Source organism: Sinohyriopsis cumingii, unplaced genomic scaffold, assembly GCF_028554795.1.
Source record: "Sinohyriopsis cumingii isolate HCF-2022 unplaced genomic scaffold, ASM2855479v2 utg002810l, whole genome shotgun sequence".
Lineage (NCBI taxonomy): Eukaryota > Metazoa > Mollusca > Bivalvia > Unionida > Unionidae > Sinohyriopsis > Sinohyriopsis cumingii.
The window spans coordinates 3422-28155 of NW_028316308.1; the positions used below are offsets into that span (position 1 = coordinate 3422).

Genomic DNA, 24734 nt, shown 5'->3' on the forward strand with positions numbered 1-24734 from the left:
ATTGAATTACACTGCAAACCCCCATCCCCTTTAGCAATTTAGAAGAAGAACATTAAATATAAACATTTCTTTCTCCAGATCTAAATATGCATTCACACACATGGAGTATAGCCCTAAATCCTCTTTAGCATATTTAATAATCACAGAAGAGTTCAAATGTTTGACATAACTGACCAAGTGAAAATGACATACTGTTGTGAAAAAAATTTGATATTACTCTGTGAAATGCATACAGATAGAACATAGATACAGACAAGCAAACAAACAGTAAACCCTCATTAAAAATGGTCTGACATACCAGCCTCACTTTCAAATGTGATCAAAGCTACTTCATCCTTCCATTCTATGTTACTGATCGGACCTCCACCTGACCGCTTCTTGTTCTCAAAGTACATTTCTAAAGCATCTGCTGAAGTATCTTTAGAAAAGCCTCTAACTTCGACTGTTGTCTTTGGTAGGTCATTGTGCTCCTCTTCATCCTCAACCACTTTTTCAGATTCATCAACCTCTTTGTAAACTTCAATTTTCAGCTGCTTTCCTTGAATGGCTAAAGGCAGCTTCTGCAGCACCCTATCGATAACTAAACATTTAAAAAAGAAAATGTCAAGTCTGCAAAAATAGAAAAATTGCAAGACAAAGGAACATTTAAAATGTATATACTCAAATAGCCAAAAATAATGTTAATACACTGTAGCATTGACTACATCACATCTAACCAGTGTTTTCTCCAGAACATGCATTTTTGCAAATCCCAACCAAATTTAATGAACCAATTAAAATAAGCAAGCATGCAAACATCACACATAAGCAATTTGCCAGCAGCATAACGAAACCTTAAAATTGAATTACTGTTAGCAAAGTTCTATCTCTTTGTGTCAATGCTTGACTTCAAGATCAACCATCATAATCAATCATTTACTTTATGACTTTTGCAACTGAGCGATGTGACACTTTCTTTGATTCACTACATGATAAAAGCATTTAACTGACTGCGCTTGGCAAAGTAATACAATGGCAGGCTTGCAGTATTTGGTATTCCATGGCAATGTCACACATATATCTGTCAAAACATACTATATGGTTAATTTATTGATACAGTTACGGGGTTCACAAAAACCTTTAATAATCTTGTCCATATTACTGTCCATATTGGGTAACAATTTACTGGGCCAAATAAAACTTTGCTACACAATTGTCCAAGCAGATGGAGATCTGAATACAATTTCTATCCTTAACAAACATTGAAATTCGGCATTGCAGAACATATAGCGTGTTTCTATTACGAATAACTTGTATTTAATTTGCTGACTAGTAGTGAGTCTCGAATACATCACAAAGAAAGCTGACTTCTTTTTTTACACAGGTACCCAATATAAGTTTGATAATAAAATTGGTAAAAATTATGAACATATTATGTTGCGGTTTCACATCTTAATGGTATTTGCATTTTTATTGACACTTTTCAGTAATCTAGATGTCATTTTGATGCTTGGAAAGTTTCCCTTTCAATGAGCTAGACCACTGAGATGTTAAAAGACAGCAAATACCAGACTATTTTTGTGACTTTTCATTGGGTGAGGCAATGTTACACTTGCCCAGGTCACTGGCATTTTCAAGCCTGGAACTTTTATATATTGTCATGCCAAAGAAAAGGCAAGGGTAGATATATTTTTAAGGATCAAGTTACTTTCAATGGGAAATGTTGCCAATTTACAATAAATTAAATGGTTTAAGAGTCACATCCCATTCTCACCAACTTTCACATAATACATGCTGTTGTAATCTATTTATAATGCATAAAATGCATATAATATTAAAACAATAGCTGATTGGCTGAAATTTTATTGGGAGTCATGTCCTACAAATATTAAATTGTTTTGGTCAATAAGCCATGTTCCCTTTTATGGCACCCTTGAGTAGCTTTCTAGAATGGAGATTTGACCAAGTTGGTGGAAGTTGAGACACTTAATCAAATGCAAGTTACTGAGATTTTTCTTATGAATAGTAATTACATACTTGTATAAACATCAGCTGGTGTCTTTGCCTTTGCATGGCATTGAAAATGTTGGTGATCTGGGGCAGGTGTAACAATATCTGACCAGACAAAAAGCCATTTTTGTTGTTTAACTGCCACTCCTAACTTATTAAAATAAGTGACAGCTCATTGAAAGAAAACTTTATCAAGAGTAAATTGATGCTGAGAATACAAAGAGGCAACACTGTAAACAAGAATACCACTCAGAAATTAAGGGCTATTTGTAAAACTGCAATTTCTTGAGTTATAAACCTATTCTCATGTCATATGTTTATATAATGGTCCACGTATTGGAACATAATATTTGTACGCCTTTTACCCATTTCAGGATCAAACATGTATCAGGTACCCATGATTCTTGAATAAAAATGTAAGTAGAGTAATGGAGAAGTGTACTTATGCTGAGTATAATGTGGAAAGGTTGAGTAACTATTGCATCTCACTCATCCCAAGGATGAACAATTTCTTGAGCCCTGAGTTCACACTGCCCCTTAAAATGTGAAAATTCATCTTTACAAAAGTGCTAGAATGATAATACCCCATCTGTGCAAAAATACTGCAGAAATCACTTAGTGAACTTCCTTTTAATGTGGGTATAGTACAAATCAAGATGCATCTCTTCACCAAGCTTCATGATGATAGGCATGACAATATGTATACATAAAGCACAAAGCCTTGTGTGATCATGAACTAAATGCAAAAATGTTACCTAAGCCACTAAAATGTGACATGTAGGTCACATGGACTTCTTCTGTTAAAAGTGATGCATACAGTCATCTAGTTTAATGATTCTAGCATGTACACTGCTTGAGAAATGAACTTAAAACAGAAAATCAAACTGAAGTCAGTGAAACATAAAATATTGATCAAAATGACCTACTTTTGTGATAAAAGTGTTGTACTTATCAAGATGCAAACCGTATCCAAGTTTAATGATTCTAAAGTAAAATATTATGTATGCTAGGTGCACAGAAACGTATGTGCTAAATGATGAAACTTAACCTAAGTCAGTAAAATCTTAAATGTAGGTCACATTTACCTTTGTTTGTACCAAGGTTATGATACTAACATAGACGCATACATAGATGCATGCAATCCTCAACTTTTCATGAATTTAGCATGAATGGTGCTTGAGAAATAAATTTTAAAACCCAAAATTTAGCCTACTTCATTGAACATGTTTAAGTGTGAAATATGGGTCAGAGTGAACTACTTTTGTGATGAGAGTGCAGTACTTATCATGTTCTAAATGAACTTTTGTTATCAGGGTATATAATTAAGAAAGAGAAATACAATTATCTAGTTTGATTACCCTTTCATGAACACAGCTTGAGAAATAAACTTAACACATGAAATTGAAGAAAAGTCAGTGACACATGAAATATTAGCTCCATTGGCCACCTCCAGAGGGTGTCTTAAGTGTAATGAAACCCACTCTATCTTGCCTAGGGCCTAGGAAACAAGAGTTGTAAATTAGCATTACTTATAATAAGATGTTAAAGGACTTTAATCTGTCATACATGCTCATCATTCATCTTGTTGAGATGAAAATTCTTAGAAAATTTAACTGAAACCTATAAAAAAAAGAATCATTCAAAAGATGGCATATTCCCTCACTCCTAGCTTATTTCAGTTTTGTACAAACAACAGTGCATCAGATATGGTGATCTCTTACTGAAAATACCCAAACATCCAGTGCTCTCAGTTTTTATACTACTTCTTCTAGAACCCTATGATCCAACACTCTCAATATACATACCACTTATGATTCATTATGTTTCTATGGAAACATAAAGTATAACCAGATTTGTGTTTGTAAAAGGTATATGCCCCCAAATATTAAACAAGAGGACCAAGTGGACCTGAGATTGCTCCCATGGCTGACATCTAACTACAGTATTTTCACACCCTCCTGTTTTTCTGTACCCCCCACCAATTTTAAAAACAAAAAGCATCAAGGATATAAAACAAATGCATAAAACATAGTCATTTCACTCATCAATTTATAAGTTCTAAACTGATTTTTCTCCATGGATCTCAAACAATGTCAAGTTATTGGTGTTTCGAATCAATCATTTCTTTAGTAACATGGCCACCATATTTGCATGGATGAGTTAATGTTTTCAAGCAACAGATGTGATGTATTTCACAAAAATTATTATCTCAATAATTTTGTAACATTTTGGGAGTTATATATCTTTAAACACATGCATACACAAGTTCTTCATTTTTTTTGTTCAGATATTTTTTAGAAATATTCATACTAGACACTGCGCATATTGGATGCAGACAGGTTTTACTGAAATGGACTGTTCTAGAAACCAACAAAAGGGCAGTGAGCAGTATGCCTGCTTGTTTACATCATGAACTTCCATATGGCTTGAAATGCCAATAAGTTCACAATGTTTGGGACAGTCCCTGGCAAGAATCAAGTGACAAAAATTACATGGGGTTTATCAAATGTCTCTGAAATTGCACCCCCTCTCCACTAAAACAAAAGATATTTAAAACAATGAGGGCTTCATCATTTCCAAATAATTACAAATTTCTGACAGTTTATTTTCATCTCTATTCCTACCTGAAGGATCTTCAAATTCAATAATTGCTGTTGATGAATCTGGATCAAAGTCCAGATCTTTAACTGCTCCACCTCCAGACCTTTTTTCATTTTCAAAAAACATTTCTAGGGCATCATCTCCGACTCCATGTGGTACATTGGCCACTTTCAATTTTCTTGATTTTGCTGACAAAACTGAAATTATAGTCAAACCAATGTATTAGGATCTCTCCAAGAAACAATAAAAAAATGTTGTATTTATTTAAGTATTCTTTATTAGACAAGAAAAAGTCATGTATGTGGACTGGAAAGAATTGATGAAGCAGAGGCAGAGATGGACTTGCAGAAGAAATAATGAATGAATTAAAATAGGGAAAGAGAGAGATAAGTATATGGATGGGTTGACTGAGATTTAGATAAACAGAATAAGCCATCTCACCATTTTATGTTTAAAGCAGTTGGATTACTTTGAGATTTTCTGTATTAGCTCGAAATCTCATCCAACTGAAAAATCGGTTAGAGTGTTTGAAACAAAATGCAGAGTCACCAAGAAAACAAAATCCCTGCTGAGATAAAAAGCTGCTACTTTAGCATCTTCTTTTATGGCAAAATTTGTGGCAATAAATCTTCTCCAATTTAACATATTTTTCAAGAATGAAGCAATGGAAAGCAAGCTTTTCTCCATAATTTCACTAAAAAGCAATTTTTCATGAAAATAATACTGTAATGACTTCCAAATTTAAGTGAAGACATGAAGGGGCATGAAAACCAAGATGACCCCTGCATTCAATAAAATGGAGCACCCTTAAATAACCAAAGAGTCTTAATTAAAGGTGACAAGCAGGAAGTATTTTTGGAAATATATTTTTTGCCAATGATAGGGTTAGGTCTGTCTGCATTCTGCAAATATGACCACTATTTTGACACATCTGAAATGGCACCATCCTACCAATGACAGTCCTTTTATAGATGACAACACCTTTCAATTTGATATATACATGTATATCGATAATGCATAATATCACATGTTGTATGACACAATACATATCAATACATGGCACAGGTGTATCATTTCACCCCGAAATATTGTATTATTAATCTCTTCATCATCTACTACTGATAGTTGAAAAAAATAAAACTAGACCAATGGGTTTGGATCCATTTTATCCTGCATTTTTGGGACAAAAAAAGCAAGTTACACAAATAATGATGTCAGCAATGGCAGTGTTATAATAATGACCTTATTTAAAGAGGGTAACACAATTAGCTAAGAACTAATCAATCTTGAGACCCTCATAGAAAGCAATTTATTTACTTTGCTGCATCTCTGAAGCCACTGGATATATTGGGATTGGAAGAGGGAAATATAGTGGGCATATCTAATCTCAACTGGAATACTATTCCAGTGCAAAGTTCCAGAGTATTGGAAACGTTTTTTAAATAATTCCTTATTTGGTTTGGGAATTTTATACTGTTTGGTAGACATTGTGGGGAGTGTTGCCAGATAGCCTATACTGGAATAGTAATTGTAAATATTCAGAAGCACTGTTACTGGATATCCTGTACATTAATTTGGCTTTTCTCGACTGGATTCAGTCCTTAATAGGTAATATTTTAAACTTACCAGCTAAATTTTCCTTGCTTTCTTTCTGGATTGATATTATTCCAAATGCTCTTTTTTGAAGATGTGCCAGCTTTGCTATGTTTTTAACATTTGAATTACCCTGTACTGTATTACAGTAGTCTAAATAGGGTTGTATATAAGTGATATAAAATAGTTTTCTGTGCCTTTCAGGAAGGTATAGTTTTATTCTACTGAGAAGCCATAAACTTGAATTGACCTTTTTACTGATATATTTGATATGTTCAGTCCATGATAGGTTATTATCTACCAAAACACCAAGTAGTCTATCATGACAGACCATTTGCAAATTTTTGTCCTTCCATGTCAGACATAGTTCATCACTATCAAGATTTGTCCTTTTTTGCCAAGTTGAGTAAAGTAATATTTTAGTTTTACCAGTATTTTCCACCATGCCATTGCATGTGCACCAGTTGTTCAGCTTGTTTAGGGCATTCTGTAAAGAAATTTTGAATTCATGCTTTGTGTTTTGGATGTCTGACAATACTGTGTCATCTGCATAGAGATCTGAGGATGATATTGAGTCCCTTAGTAAAAGTAGTAGGTCATTAATAAATAAAATAAATAGTAATGGACCTATAATTGAGCCTTGTGTCACTCCATATCTAATTGTTCCAAGTTCAGACAGAACATTATTGATATAAACATGTTTTCTCTCACTTAAGTATGAAGTAAACCATCTAACTGTGCTTTCATAACATTGGTAGATTTCAGTTTCTTCAAAAGGATTTCATGATCCACCATGTCAAAAGCTTTCCTGAAATCTATAAATACAGATCCTATTATTCTACCTTGGTCAAGTGCTTGAAGCCATTTATCAGTTAGGGAGATCAGGGCAGTCTCACATGAACAGTTCTGTCTAAAGCCTGATTGATTAGGGTGTAACAGCAAGTGTTTGGTTAAATATGACATGAATGAGTCATGGACATGTTTTTCAATTAATTTGATAAGTTTGTAGTATTGAGATTGGACGGTGGATATCAGCATCATCCTAAGAACCAGATTTGTGAATAGGAGTTACTTTTGCAGCTTTCCATATTTTTGGGACAGATGTTAAAGCTTGTGCATGACCATATGCCAATATCTCGCTTTGTAGAAGCAATAGAAAGGTAGTTGGCTGGGACCAAGAATATTGTAATTATGAAATAACATTAAAATCCTAAATCAAAGCACTGCACTTATGTTTGCAACCCAAATCAACTTGTTAAGCAAGGCCATGCTGAGCTGATGATCCAAGCATAGCTGTAAAATGGTCAATAGTTTGTGTGAGCATGATCACAAAAAGATCTGTCTTAGTGTAGATCTGTCTTAGCTTCAAAAGGGGTTTATGAAATATAAGCAAATGAAAAATCTTAACCAGTAGCTTAATGACAGAAGCTAATGACAGCAACATTGACTGCAGTATCGGAGATACAAGCGTGTCATGGAATCAACTGTGTTTGCTTCATTGTGATTCATACAAAGTTTAAAAATTAAAAACAAATTTCAAGGGGGTCTAAGACATTAAGAAAATAAACAATCTTCAACCAAAATCGTAACAAAAATTTCTTATGACTGTGACCTTGACCTTAAGTTCAAGACACAAGCAGAGTAAATTGTCTTAACAAATTAATGATTCATTCCAAGTAAGAACAAAATCAATCTTGGAAATATAAACAAATGAAAAAGAAACCTTAATCAAAACTGTAAATGAATGCAAATTTTCTATGATTGTGACCTTAATTAACCCCATGGTCAGAGAAGGTAAGAAAGTATGTCACAGAATGAATTGAATTAGCTTCTTCATGATTTATGTAAACTATGATATGACTCTATAAAGGGATTTAGAAAATATATGCTAATAAAACACTTTCACCAAAGCCATTATAAACTGCCCACTGTGAGAACAAAAATGCTGAAGCAACCAGAAAAGCAATGGCTGTGTCTCACTTCTAACTGATGAAGTGTTAACAAAAAACAATCCCAAACTTACCACTTTCCTCCTCCTTATACTGCTTCTTTTCATCATCCTTTCTAGTGCTGGAAGTGTCCTGCTTTCTTTGTTGCTGGACATAAGGCTGTTCCTGTAATACACTTTCCTTTCTTAATTGTGCTTCATCTGCATTATCCTGGTGCTTGGTTCTTGCTGCAGACTGGCTTGGTGATTTATGCTGTGAGGGACTCACAGACTCATCATTTGGATTCTGGGACTGGTCCAAGCGAGAAACCTGCTTATATGGTTGATAGTAACTGCCACCCTGCTGATATGGGCTTCCAGGGTAGTTTGGTGGATAACCTGGAAATGGTGGTGCAAAATAAGGTGGATGCCCATGTGGTGGAAATGGTTGTTGACCTGGTCCAACATAAAACTGATCTGGGTGCTGGTGAGGATGTTGACTATATGGAATTCCTGCTCCTTGAGGCATGAATGAAGGCACATGTTGTTGAAAGCCATAATATGCACTTTGTTGGAATTGAGGCGCAGGCTGAAATAGAAAATGAGGCAAAATGTGCTGACATGTAAATGGTATATCCTTCTGCAAGGGAATGGACAAAGCAAAATCTTAATGGTTCATATGCAGATATGTTTGATTCTTTGATGCAAAGTACATGTAACTTTGGCTTACATAACAATTAAGACATCATATGCCTGCATTCCTTAAATGTAATTAACATTAAAAGGCAGACATGGCAATCACTTTGGCATCAATTAAAATATCAAGAAGGCAATGTGAGTCTAAGATTGCTTGCTAGGATTACATCTGCCTAAATTAATACCCAAATACATTCTACAATCCTGCCTGGTATCCCATGAACTTGCATCAGATCACCTCTGCATTATTTGCCATCTTGACGTATCAGTGCTTAACCCTTCACCTATATGCTACTAAGAGAAACCTCCATATGATAAATAGAACCAAAGTAATGCATGTCATCCAAGCAAACCTAACAACTTGCTTACAACTACAGCAGAACAACTTGATAACTGCCTACATTCATTGCTCGACAAACATGCCCCAGCTCCCAAGTGCAGAGGATCAATTCAAAAATGTTCTCCATGGTATAGCAGTGTTAGGGACCAGCTTCACACTGCTAAAAGAGACCGCCATAAAGCTGAGAGGCTTTGGCTTTCCACCAGACTCACTATTCATAAGCAAATCTATGAAGCCACTAAGAAGAATGTCACAAATACAGTCCATGCAGCGAAATCAGCCCACTACAGTACTAAGATCATGGAAAGTTCCAGCTGCAAAGAGCTCTTCAAGATTACTAACAAGCTAATGTCAAGGAACAAATGTACACCTCTTCCAACTACCTTCTCTCTAGTCGACCTTCCGGACAAGTTTGCAAATTTCTTCCATAACAAAGTACAAACCATTAGAGATAAGCTTGTCACCAGAATTTCAATTGACTCATTGTCACCATACAGTTGGGGTACAGAATTTGAGCAGCAACCATTAGCAGCATTTGAACCTGTCTCTATGGATTTCGTATGTACAATCCTGATGAAGAGTGCACCAAGGTCATGTGAACTTGATCCAATTCCAACATCACTGCTGCTTGAGTGCTTAGATCCAGTATTGCCTTCACTAACTGATGTTATTAATACCTCTCTCTCATCATTTTTCAAAACTGCCATTGTAAAGCCTCTGCTGAAGAAACCAACACTAGACCATAATGATTTAAAGAACTATTGCCCAGTTTCTAATCTCCCATTCATATCAAAAATCTTAGAAAAGGTTGTTCTATCCCAGCTTGTATCTCATCTGAATGCAAACAGTCTTTTTAGCAATGTACAATCTGCATATCGCCCTTGCCACAGTACTGAAACTACTCTTCTAAAAATAGTTAATGACATTCTCTATGCTTTGGATAGTGGAAAGATTACAGTCCTCATCCTCCTTGATTTGTCTGCAGCATTTGACACAATAGACCATGATATATTACTTCACCGTCTCCAGCATGTACTTGGCATTCATGATACAGCCTTACTGTGGTTCAAGTCCTACTTGGTTAATAGGACACAAATTGTGTCTGCAAATGGAGTCTCCGGCCCAGTTAATATATGTTATGGTGTTCGATAGGGGTCTGTTCTTGGGCCTGTTCTCTTCATTCTATACACTCAGCCACTCTCAAGTGTCATAGATCATCATCCAGTGTCTCACCAATTGTATGCTGATGACACCCAAATATACAAATCTATCCACTCAACTGAAGTTGATGATACCATCCAAGGTGTAGAGAGGTGCATTTCTGATGTAAAATCATGGATGACATGTAACAAGCTGCAGATGAATGATGATAAAACTGAGGCCATACTGATTACAACACAAAGACTTTCTCATTCACATCCTTTACCTCAAACAATAAATATCAGCAATGCCAACATTAAATTCACACAATCAGTACGAAACCTAGGTGTTACTCTGGACAGTACTCTCACATTGCACCAACATGTCATGAACATATGCAAGGTTGCATATCTTGAGCTGAGATGCAACAGCTCCATTCGCAAATATCTTTCAGTTGATGCCACTAAAACACTTGTGTGTTCATTAGTACTTTCAAGACTGGACTAAAATAACTCAGTTCTGTCTGGTTCATCTCAATATCTACTCCAGAAGCTTCAAAAAGTTAAAAACACAGCTGCTCGGATCATACTTAGAGTACCACGATCTGAGCACACATCCCCACTGCTCTGTACCCTACACTGGCTATCCACTCGATCCAGAATCTAACACAAAATTTGTTCTCTGTGCTGCGTTTCACTGACAGACTCCAGTCCAACATACCTATCCGACCTCACCCATGTGTACACACCAGCAAGATACTTACGCTCCTCTTCTGACAATCGTATACTCATTATTCCCACTATGAAAACAAAGTCATATGGACAACATTCTTTTGCATACCAAGGCCCAGCAATGTGCAATGAATTGCCCACTGAACTTAGATACAAAGACAGTGATCCCCTTCAAGAGTGCTCTTAAATCTCACTTATTTTGACTGCAAGAACAAACTTAAAGACCTATTAATGTTTCGTAACTTAAATATTTTCAGCATGTTTTTTATGTTTTCTAATTTCATGGTGTTTGTTTTTTGTAATCATATCATTATATATGTTTTTTATGTTATAGGTGTTGTCTAATGTTGTAAAGTGCTTAGAGCTTCTAAAGATTAGGCACTATACAAAGTCCTCATTATTATTATTATCTACTTTGGTAGCAATTCTTTTAACATTCTGGTGACCGTGTCTTGCCCATCACATCTGTGGTTTCATCAGCAGAGTGTATATTATTATACAGTTCTAAAGAAAAACAATAATAAGGTCCCAAAAATGAAATGGAATGCCCTCATCAAAACTTAAAGGTTGGCAAAATGTGCTATATTTATCTTTTGTCAACACATAAATACATAGTATTGGTAATTCTTTTATCTTTGACTTGACACACTGCTAGCCATGATTTAGTATTATGTCTTCTTACTGGACAGTTGTAGAAATGGGCATTTACTATACAGCACATGACAGGTATTTCTGGTGCCAGCTTTAACTAAACTAATTAACAAATATAAAGAATCAAACCAATATGTTGTAACAGTTGTTTTGGGCACATGATAAGCTTTACATGGTGACCAGTGTAACTGGTGGAGAACTCATGAAAACCCTGGGAAGAACCACCAACCCACAGGAGAGCTTAGCCAGCTTTCTGACATACTCATATTGGTGGAGCCCAAGACTCAAACCCATTCAAACAAAATAAATTGTTGAATACCAGATTGGCTTGTAAGGTAATGGTGTAGCCACTGTTATATTTTGAGCATAAATGTTATATCTGTTGTATATGTTGTCTTGCCATGTTTTTAGAGTGTAGTATCATAAATTTGTGGAGATTGTGGAGAAGTCTAAGTCCTGGTAAGGATTGTAAATAATTATGGATGATATCTGCATTGTGTAGGAATTGTGTGAAGTTTACATTGTATTGTCTCTATTGTACTTCTTGTTTGCATTTGCGTTTGAATGTTTGTTTTACATATGTATGTATGTATGTATGTATGTATGTATGTATGTATGTATGTATGTGTTTATGTGCTTGTATGTGTGTGTGTGTGACAAAAGTTGGTCAAATAATTTTGATAACAGCAATCATGGGGTCAACTGCAGTAATTAACTTGGCAAACAGAAAATCTACCAAATTTTCAAAGCTAGTTAGAATGAGCTCCCCTTGATACTGGAATTGGCACCAAACTCTGAAATTATCAGTTACTAATGGAGCGGAGGGCATGCTCTCTATATGGATGTACCTGTGGAGGTGATGGGAGGGTGTACAGGTATGTATTATTGAAGAAGCATATTTAACTCATGGGTTTGATCCCCAGCCAAGTCATACCAAAGACTTACAAAAATGGTACTAACAGCTGCCTCACTTGGCGCTTAGCATTAAGAGGTTAGTGTTAGGACTGGTTGGCCTGGTTTCAGGATACTGTAACTGGGTGGGACATCATGCTACATTTCTGCAAAACTGCCACACTGCAGACATCATAGCGATATAACTTTAAAATTTTTAAAGCTAACACACACACACACACACACACAAATATGTTACCTGATCATATCATAATGCATGAGGTGAATAGAAAAGAGGTAGAGGGAGATACATCCTGTTACCCCGCAAAGACCATCTCCAGTCCCATATGTGTCAGACAGCTTTTAGATAACCCAACTGGAAAAGGACTCCATATGTCAGGTGTGGAGCTCTGCAGACCATGTCACACATTGTGAACAACTACCCACTGACAAAGTTCCCCGGTGGACTGCAGGCTCTGCACCTTTTGCTGATAATGGTGCTGTTAAATGGCTGGGCATGCACTGCACACGATAAATAAATCAATGGAAGGCTTGAGGGATTCCTCCTCCACTGTGTAACTGTTTGTTCCTTAGGGTGTATTTAAATAAGATTCTAGATGCGCAGGTTCAGGAACTATGGTCTGGGTTGAAACACCTGCGTCATGGTATCTTAATGCAGACGAGGGAATATATCAATTTTCTGGCAATTATGTTTGTTGATTGTGTTGCAAATCCTGTCGTTGTAGCTGAGACTTTGAGGGAGGGAAAGAAAGTATGCTTGTTGGCAAGTTTGCAAATCCTGTCGACCTGATCATAAAAGAGGAGATTACATGATTACGGTTGCAAGTGTAGCTTGAAAAAGGTGGAGGTAGAAGGCATTTTATCTCATTCCATCAGTTGTAAGTTAACAGCTGCTCTTATTGCCATGACCATAGCATGTCTGGACTCTTTAAGAAGTGGATCATCATATAAACAGGCTGCCATGCATGTCTGTTGAGGTTAAGGTGGAGACCCAATGTTGATCCCAAGGTCATGATGTTTTGAATAAATTCCTGGGTACCCAAATGGAAAGCTGGTGTGTGGTACTTGTAGAACCACCGACCAGTCTACTAGAAAAAGTGTCCGCAGATACTTTGGACTTGCAACTAACAATGTAAGCAGCCCAAAATCCTATGTCAGACTGTGAAAGCAAATGAAAGTAGATTCTTCCTTGGTCAATGATCACCTGATGTTGGACCTGTAGATCTGATGGGTGTTGCAGAGAAATAAGGAGGACAAAACTCCGCTGGGAATGTGTGGTAAACTTCTTTGGTCCAACCCTCTAAAGTTGAGTCTTCATGCATCATGGTAAGATCTAATAGTGACAAGGGAACTTAATTAGAATCAAATAATGTGTTGTTACTTTGTTGTCTTCATAAAGCTGAATGTTTATGTTCTTATTGCAAGCTTCCATTTAAAGACTCCTCAAAAGAAGAACATATGAACTTTTTAGTTTTGTTGATAATTTGAATTTAATGTGTAGTGCAATGATGAAGACAGCTAAATATACAACCTTTCTTTCCTCACATGAATACTGTGAAGCTATTTGACCGTCAGGGAATATCAAGCTGTTTTCATCGCATGATTTGAAAGTGTAATGATTATCCTCAATGCTTAAAGTCCATACGATTTTGGCTTTCATAACACCACCTTCACATTATGTTCATTGATGTTAGCTGGCATCAACTGTCTAACCACCTGATGAAGTTGTCGCAACAGATGAATTACTTTTGTTGAGTCCAAATAGGTGGTAATTTTGCTAAAGAAGCTTGAAAGTGGCACTGCTGTCTGCGACTGTAAATCCTTTTGTCTTTTGCCTTTCCTTGACTCTCCAGCTACTTCAAAGCTTTCTTACAACAGAGTAAGATGTTTTGTATTCATTTCCATGGTGATCTTTCTCTAACCATGATTTGAAGTCTGACTTTTCAAGCCATTCAGCTTGAAAGAGCACTTTCCAGACACTGCTTGTGTGATACAAGTCCAGAAGATTTAACAGACTGTCAAATTATACATCTATGTATCAATTCTGTACTACTAATAACAGTCCAATAAATCTGAGGACAGTGACAAAATACTTGCTGAAAAAGGCAGCATGAAGATGGATCGAACATACGCAATCCTACAAACGTTTGGTTCAAGAGTTACTTTCCTTTGCTTCATTCAACAAATGGTAGGTACTGTCAAACTGATCAACAAACTCTGATATTTTAAAAACAAAAGGGCTTTTTTTTTTTACAAAAAAAATACAAAAAACCAACCTGGGCTCCATTTCCACCAAATTCACAAACTTTCACAAACCTTTCAACAGAGTCAGATTTCATGAACCTTCACGAAAATGAAACACCACCTGAAATTTCACAAACTTGTATGGTCAAACCTGTATACAGGTAAAATTACTACAGCAATTGCTTATATTATGAAGTGGATACTATGAGTAAACCATGAATAGAAAACTTAACTGTATGTATCTGACCACCATGGAAGGTATAAAGTAATATAAATGAGTTTTCTATAGTAAAGACCATACCTATACATAAAAAGGAACTGAAGCATCATTATTGATACTTACAAAGAGGATCAATTACAATGTTACTTGTAGGAAAGGCCCAAAGATGTTCTACACAGATAAAATTAGTAAAGTGTCAAGTATATAACTATGGACGATAAGACTAGAAAATATAGAAAATTTACCTGCATGTATCTAGATGTAGTGGAAATTATACAGCAGTAATAAATGAGTTTTCTAATTATCAAACACCATACCTGCACTTATTAATACGGTTATAGCAAAATGAATGGATGTCATCGCAACCCATGCAGGTATGTTCCAAGGATGGCCAAGTGCGTAAAGACGGTAGAGTGATGACAATGAAAAATCAGAAACTTTGTCATCTATGAAAGTTAGAAAAATTGGAAATTTATAGATATACTTCCCTTCGAAGATATAGCTCCTCCAACTTGTTATAATGTAGAAAACTGCTTGTGTGGATTTCGCACGGCCTCTCTGCCTGTAGAGAGCATGCATGTTATTCAGATAGATCATAAATAGTGACTGAAGAATTCACTGGTTTTGGTGCCAATCGTTGTATCAAGGGGAGGTCACACTATCTAACTTTCGCGTATGGGGGCAGATAACGTTCAGCATTTTAGCTAAAAAGTTTTAATATAGGGCTGGCTTTTTCAGTAGTAGCAGGTCTCCTAAGGTATTATGATTGGATAATGTATTTGAAAAAGAAATATAAAGATGTATTTTTCACAAGTGAAATTATAGGAATACCAAACAGATGGAAAATTAAGTTTCAGTATTTCACACTTAAAATATATACATGTAATAACAAATATTTATTTTGGGTCATCAGAATGATGAATCCATTATTGCATTAATTACATATGGTTATCTACATTATTGCTCCTGATAATGGTGTCAGATGCTGAGGCACTGTGTATCGCTGTCATCTTCATTAATTTAAAATCAGTCATTTCCTGAAAACCTCATTCACATTGTAAAATATCAAACTATTAATCAATGCTAAATTCATTGACTTGAGTAGTTCATGTGAAAATGAAAAATTTCATCACTTAAAGCTATATCAAAGTATGAGGTCCTTCTGATCAAGAAGAATTTTGCCGCAAAACTCAATGATAAAATCATTGCTCTTGATGACTTACTAGACCTGCCATATAATTAAGACACAGAACTGCAAATAATATCGACAGTTGTTTTGTGAACAATTTATTATTGCCAAATATTAATGTGCCCATTGAAATTTACTGTGCTAAATGGCATAAGGGTACAGACTGGAGAAAATACTGTACATACAGTATATATATGCTAAATTGCTACTGGCAGATTAATATGTTCTCCACTCTTATTGATTCATAATTAGAATGATATTTTAGAACTCCCAAGAATCACTGTGTTTAGTATCTTGGTTAAACTATAAATTCAAATTCAACACAACGAAATTAACCCAGAACTGAAATAAATTCCATGAGTTCCTATTTAAATATCTGTTATGTATTCAGATATAATTTGAATATTTACCTATGTTAATATACCTATCAAGTCCATTACATTTTCTTTGTCTACTTTTAGTATTTAATGAACCCCCTTTGCATAAAGCAGCATTGAAAACAGTGAAAACACACGTAAATGACAATTTTTAGAGGTCTTGCATAAACATGGCAGGAATTAAGGGTAGAGGAGATTCAGACCAAAGATAGAATGAATGTTGGAGTAATTTTGTCAACAAACACAATAAGACCTAAAGATGACAGATTAAAGGCAAAGAAGGCAGCATCTCACGTTTACTAATTCATTTGTATCTGGATATATTAATTGATTACATTAGAGCTTTGGTTGACTTTGATATAATAACTCATCCTATACCATTTTTTTAAACAACCTTCCTTATATCTAATCTTTCGATAGCACTTGAATGTCAGTAAAATAGAAATAATAATATGAGCAATACTACATTTCAAAAGGTAGACATTATTGTTACTTTATAAGTGGCTATTTGAATATCAGGTGAGTTAGCAGGTTTGAAGTTGTTTTATTGAACTGACATCCTACCAATTTTCAGTAGCAGCCATTCTCATCATGTTCTCAAAAAGCAAAACATTTCTAAGTTAAGATACTTATGCATTCTGTAGGTTTGAGTGCTTTTTGAAAATAAGTTTGAGAAGCAATAATTACTATCAACTGGTAAAGAAATTTATTTAAAAGCAGAAATGAACCACTATACATGCATTTTGTACACATAACCTTGCAGGTGAAAACACAGATTTTGCGTTTGCACAAGACAAATAAAGGGAAATAATAAAGGACACTTCTTTACTACATGTAAAATATGTTGAACATACATTTTCATTTTTCTGCTGACTTGTGTTCATTCCTCGTGAATCCATGGGTGGCTGCTCGTATCCCAAAGAATACTGATGCATTGCTGGATTATAACCACCCTGTTGCAGGTTCACTGTGTTGGGTGGGTAAGAATACTGTTGTCTTGTAGGCACGCATGTATTGATGGGATCTGAAGAGGCACTGGTCTGCACGGATGGAGGGCCTGTTCTGAGTTCAACTCTTTCATCGGAATCTGGCATGGTTGTTGCCTGTCCACTACCCTGGTCAACCATCTCATCATCATCCTCTGCCTGTGAATTAAAACTGAATTGTTTAAGATAAATTGTTCAATTAATGTACCATTTAAATTCTCAGTCACCGCTGTCAAAGCTTAAAAGTAACTTTTATAGGTAAATATAATTTTGAACTGATTCTATTGCTACAACTCTTCAGTCTTAAACCAAGTAAAAGAAGCAACTGATCAGCCAGGTGTTAGGATAATGTGACTGGGTGGGACATCATCCAACATGTCTGTGGCATGATGTCCCAGTGCTAGACATCATTATAAACTGCCACACTGTAGACATCATAGCGATATGATTGGAAAATTGTTAAAGCTACATAAAAATCCAAATCAAACATACATACTAAACACGGTTAAGAAAGAGCATGTCACGTCTCATCATGACAATATAGAATAGCACGAACTTTTTTCAACATACATAGCTTTCATTGTGACATCAGAGTATACATCATTCAATCCAGTTGGAACTGGATCACACCTTTAGATTGACTTCCAAAACTGTGTAAGTATTTTAATATTAAGTTTGCCATATGTCAGGGTGTGTAAATAATGACTTTCCAAAAGATGCAGGGGGATCTAAATAAAGAGAATAATCACCATTTAAAGGTAATTAGTTCAATCAAATTCTAAAAATCAGCAACTGTTACTCAAATAGTCAGTACTGAATACATGCATGACCTGTATGGCTTTTACTAAAAACTGAGTCATGATATAAGGACATTGGGTCTATCATAACAAATAATGAATTGTTATCAGTATGACAGCTTTGATAGTGACATCACAGAGAGACTTTCAATCCAGTTTTGTAATTGAATCATGCCTTAGCTTTCATTGTGACATCACAGCGTGACATTCAAACCAGTTTGTAATTAGATCACACCTTTAGGTTGACTCATTTCAAAAAGGTCCACATAATTTAACATTGATTTTGCTGAATGCATTTCTAGTGGTGTGTAAATAATGACCCTCAGAAGGAGGTATGTGTACATGAGGATCTAAATAAAATGAATAAGTGTCATTTAAAGGTATATGTAATCAGATTCTAAAGGTATATGTAATCAGATGACACCCATTACTGAAATAGGCAGTATAACCTACATGATTCACACGAACTCCTGTTTCAATCCCCTATCTATTTTAGCAAAGGCATCAAGGATTTAAAAAGATGCACAAAACTTAGTAATTTCACTCATCAGTTTATATATTATAACCTGATTTTTGCTAGGGGGTCCCAAACACAATCAACTTATTTGGCGTTTCAAATCCAACGTAAGCACTAGACGTCAACAGGCAGACAGACTCCTGACTGTACTCTTCTGACGGGCATAAACATATGCTTTCTTCAGCTGGTAATACAATTGGTAATATTATACTTACATTTATGCATCTCTTGAATTCCCTCAAAATGTGCTTTTATAGTTAGTTCTGCAAATCAAAATGACATTATCCATGTCATGGAAAAGCTGGTATAGGTATTAGTATTTAGTATTAAGCCTTAGGTAGAAAAACGAAATGAGTATATAATAAATAGGTTATTGCATTTGTATGGGAAAATATGAACTAATTTTTTTCGGAATAATAATGTGCTCCCAAAGTTGTGCAATATTACTCAGAAAAAAAATTGTTTATATTTTCCCATACAAATGCAATAACCTATAAGTTCGACTTTGTTCATCAACATGCATAACTTTCATTGTGAAATCACAGTGCGACGTTCAATTCGGATTGTACTGGATCACACCTTGAACTTGATCTCCACCAGAATACTTTAACATTGATTTGGCCATTGTCAGACAAAATGATCTTTCTGAAGTGAAGACTTCATTAATGAAGCAAGATAAACAATATTTTGGTCCAATACTTGGCGGAAAAGAATTGTTTGATAAAAGTGCTTTGGGTTTGATTAGTAAGTCTCTATCTGGCTCTGAAATGATATTAAAAGAATTGAAATTTTAAAAAAAATTGGAAATAGAGTTAAGAACGCATCAGCTTCAAAATGAAATAATGGAAATCAATAATCAGAAAGAGGAAAGAGAAAAACTATTGCAGAAAGAGGAAAAGGAGAGACAGAGACAGAGAGAGATGCAATTGGAGATGCAAAGAGAAAATGAAGAGATGGAAATACAGATAGAGATAAGATGGATAAATGTAATTCCTATCAAAAGAATTCGAACTTACTAGTGGCAAGCACCCACCCACCCTCTTTACACAAGTTCAGGTTTCGATGTTACCAGAAATATCAATGTAACTCCCCGCACTTTTCCGGAAAAAGAAGTTGATAACTTTATAATTATCTTGACTGTGAAAATGGCTGAAAATTTGAAATGGCCAAGACAGCACTGGACTTTGTTATTACAAAGTGTACTGCAGAGAATGTGATATTTACATTTCACTGTCAATACAGCAGTGATGATTATGATGTGGTTATGATATACATCTTACAGGGCTATGAGTTGGTACTGAGGCATATCGACAAAGGTTTAGGAATTGTAGAAAATAAACTGGACAGAACCATGTCAAATTTGCAAATCAACCATTTGATATGTCATGCTCTGCAAAGAAGGTTGATCGAGATTACGCTAACCTCAGAGGGTTCATATTAGTCAAAACATCAAGAAATTGCATCCACAATGATGTCAAAACCTAACTTGATGTACAAAAGTTGGAAACATTAAACAAATGCTACTCTTACAGCTGCTGATTATTCCTTGACTCCTTGAAAGTTTTATATGTCAGTAAGTCTTCTTCTCAACAGTTATCTGGTAAAAATCCATCACAGTCTCATACGAATACTTCCAAATCTCAATCTGGCACAACATTTTGAAATCAAACTTCTGATAAGACTGATCAGAAATCCGTATCTCTTCATAAGTGCACATACTGCAAGAGAAGGCACAACATTTCTAATTGCAAAAGACTGAAAAGTAAGAAACAGAATAAAGACAGAGTTATTCCATTGCTCTTATTTCTAAGAGGTCATGGTCACTGTCAGGTATTAAAAGTAATGTATCTGCAGAGTCAAACAAACCCTTGTCTGATTTTATTATGGAGAATTATGAACCATTCATATTGAAAGGTAATGTATCACTTGTTAGTGATTCTGAGGAGCCTATTCCTATTAAAGTATTAAGGGACACAGGAGCTTCTTGGAGTATTTTGTTATCAGTGACTTCTTTAACCATCAAAATAGGAATCTGGTTAATCCACTTATAACTGACAAGCCTTCTCTGGCTCAGAAAGTTGGACCTATTGAAAATGTAATCCCTGATTTATACCCAGAGCTATAGTGAAAAAAGCTCTCAGAATGATGTTGATCAGGAAATTATTCCTTTAGCTGACAATTATTGGTCAGTTTTTGATGACATCATATTTGCAGCTGGTATGGATCAATCCAAAGGTATTGATCACAATGATCATCTTTTTACTACTCATTCTCTTTATTCTAATCAGAGTGACAAACGACATTATCACTCATTGTCGAACATGAACGACATCCTGAGATCTTCTGTTGGTTTCAGATGGCTATTAGTGAAACTGAATCTACCTGTTTGTTATTTTCTTACCCGTACGAAATTTTCCACATGGAATGGATATGGAATCCATACGTACTTTTACAGAAATATCCATATGGACATTTCTATTCTATAGTTAAAGCACTCTTATGGATTTCAGTGTATCCATATGGAAATGTTATGGACTCCGTACATACTCCGTATGGAAAATCTTATGGAATATGCTAATTAGTCCATGAGATCTGTAGGTTGTCCATATGGAATAAAATTAAAATTCCATATGGAATTTGGCAATAATCCATATGGAATTTGTGAATAATCCATATGGAATTTGGCAATACTCCATATGGAATTTGTGAATAGTCCATATGGAGTTGGCAAATATACCATATGGAATTTGTAAATAGTTCATATGGAATTTGGTAAAAGTTCATCCTGTACAAAAATTTCCAGGCATACTTAAGGCGGATTTCAGACGGTTTTTTTTAAGTACTTTCTGTCTAAACCATAAAAAAATCTGCTTCAGATTTCTATTAAACTGCCTAATGATTCTTAGACATTATTGGGAATCAATGATGAATATTTCACCATAATTTTTAAAATGGATATAAATTTTATTTTGACAGACATTATCAAATAAGATTTAGGTTTTTCTTGTACTCATTTTCTTTCTCGCATACAAAGCCTAATCCATGATGGCATCACTTAAAGGAGACTAGAAATCAAAATTTTCCTTCTACGTATGTAATTCTCTACAGATTTTAATTCGACTGACATGTTTATAAATTAAATATCGTAAGTGGGTAGTGATTTTATTGCATGGAAGATACCACGATTCCGTAAATTGCCGAGTTTTTCCGAGTTTTAATGAGACGACAGATCACGTGGTACTGTGACGCAATACTAGCCAGTCCTCGAATACAAACATAAACATTGGCGAGCGAGGCAGACGGAAGGAGACCACATTTGGGTTGCACATTCAAAACTTGAATCTGCAGTCTGATATAATAGTTTATGTACTGTACTGGTCAGTGTTAAAAGAATTTTTTTAGGCACAGGCCCCGGGCAGGTGACTTAAATAAACTCAAGCCCTGACTGAAATTCCACAAGCCTGGACAGTTCATACCTGTCAACTCTCAAGCCGGGAGAAAAACCTCCTGATTTTGGGGGTATTTCCTCATCTACATCTCGATCTCGTAATATCTCTAAATTTTTCGCAGCGAAGTCCCGATAATTACATTATGTCTGTCAATTTTCATTTGTCAGATGAAGAAAAAACCAACCCCAAACCGTTTATAAATAGATATAACGTATGCAATCCACAGTCTAAGCTGCCACACTGCAGACATCGTAGTGATATGACTGAAAAATTGTTAAAGCTACGTTAAAAATTCAAATCACACGCACATACGTCTAAATCCGGCACTGGACGAAATAATTAATATCACACATTTTTTTTTTTTTTCTTCTTCTGTAAATAGAACGTGAAAATTAAACATTATCCAAGTAAATTTCAGATGTTTTTAAACAACTACAACAGTACTATAGTATAACAAAATTAAAAGAATACAATTGTCACCAATTAGCTTAAATGAATGATCACTGTGAAATTTTCTCTGCAAACAAAAATCGCATCTCCATTTCCGCCAAAGAAACTCGGCCAGTTAACACTTGACATTCCTCGACCGTATATGTAAAGTTTAATTACCATAATTAAATTAAAAGGAATAAAACAAAATATACCATGCAGTATATGTGGCCCTAAAGAACTAATTGTGAATAAATATTTTGTTCAGCAAACAGTGTTACATGCATTAAGACTTAAACCTGAAGTCCATGGCATCGTAAGTAACAACAAAATAGGCATCGTTTATTTTGGCAATCAACTGCTGGTGCTTACACACACGCACACACACTGTCGAACAGGGTTTCTTTGAAGTATGTCCGAAGGGCAGTCCTTTTCACAAGATCAATGCAAGGATGGAATATGTTCATCAGTCACATCGGCTTTATTGTGATGTGATGTGATTTTGATTTTTAACGTAGCTTTAACAATTTTTCAGTCATATCGCTACGATGTCTGCAATGTGGCAGTTTATAGTTATGTCTAGCACTGGGGCATCATGCCGCAGACATGTAGCATGATGTCCCACCCAGTCACATTATCCTGACACCAGGCCGACCAGTCCTAACACTAACCTCTTAATGCTGAACGCCAAGCGAGGCAGCTGTTAGTACCATTTTAAAAGTCTTTCGTATGACTCGGCTGGGGATCGAACCCACGACCTCCCGCATCCGAGGCGGACGCTCTAACCACTAGGCCACCGGAACGGTCACATCGGCTTTATTGTTTGCGTACTTAAATCAAAACTTTAGCTATTTTGCAATTTAGCCAGAGCTGACCAGAATATGCAAAATGGGCTTGTCCTGGGAGAATAATAAGGCGTATCACATGGAGAAAAGGTACGTCCCATGGGCGCTCGCACATTGGGGCAAGGGGTTGGGTCAATAGTCCCCCCCCCCCAGTTTCTATTGTCAGCCATTTAATGTGAAACTTTGACGATTTTTCTTTTAATCGCTGTTATTTAAACTGCCCAAGGAATAATTTTATATCAGTTCCAATCATTACAGATTACCGTTTATATATACTACATGTATACAATGATTTTTTTTTAAATTTGTAATTTTTATAAGATTACTGAAAATTGTTTTTTCTCGAAACACGACAGGTTTAGAATATTATTTTTGGCAAAGCCTCCATTTGATTAAAATCAAATCTAAATTTCACCTTGGACAGTATTGATTTGATTTAGATTGTGCCGTGTTAAGGCATGCATGTCAACATCTTGAAAATACATTTACTAATTTCACCAGCGCGATCAAAGTTTCCTCAGGCAAACAATTTTTGTTTCGACAAGCCTGACGGGCACCTCATTTTGAATACAGGATGGGCCGGAACTAAAACCAGAGGGACCCAGGGTGTCGGGCTATCCGATTTATTTTTAGCACTGCTGGTGTAGATAAAAGATCTGTGAATTGATTGTTGCATTTTGTGGTCACTTACTCGGCCTTCTGCCTATTTTCGTAACTCGCACGTTCAACACTTTTCCCAGGATTTAAAATATTCAACGTTATGTCTGGAACAGAGCCAACTTTTTGTCTAAGCCTAGCATTTGCGTATCCTTGAGCTGCCATTTTTTCAGAATCCCTGTCGTAACAGTTCTTTGAGAAATGTAACGAGCACATAGGGCTGTATGGTGTTGCTTTGAAATCGACTCGTCTGTAATAATATATCCATTCTTTCAGTATGCCTTTATCTTTCGGAAAAGAAAAAAAAAATGTTGTCCACTGGCTTTTCTTAATGTTTTATTACACCCGTAAGCAACGCAAAACGGTATTGTCTTTTACTCTGGCAACTCCCACTTGGGCTGCTGGAGTCGCTACTATGACGTCACATCCCGAAAGTAACCGAAT

General features: G+C 35.6%; 1 protein-coding gene across 1 annotated transcript in view; it reads right to left on the reverse strand.

Moving 5' to 3' along the window:
* Positions 1-298: 298 nt before the first annotated feature.
* The window catches only part of LOC149770046 (uncharacterized), a gene marked incomplete at its 3' end in the record, with an annotated part of 60092 nt that continues 35656 nt past the window's right edge, over positions 299-24734 (reverse strand). Inside the window, exons 3-6 of the mRNA XM_089949481.1 lie at positions 17465-17755; positions 8207-8699; positions 4614-4787; positions 299-580 (exon numbers count right to left, since the gene is read on the reverse strand). Coding sequence (XP_089805607.1) covers positions 299-580; positions 4614-4787; positions 8207-8699; positions 17465-17755 — 1240 coding nt within the window. The remainder of the gene's footprint in view (positions 581-4613; positions 4788-8206; positions 8700-17464; positions 17756-24734) is intronic.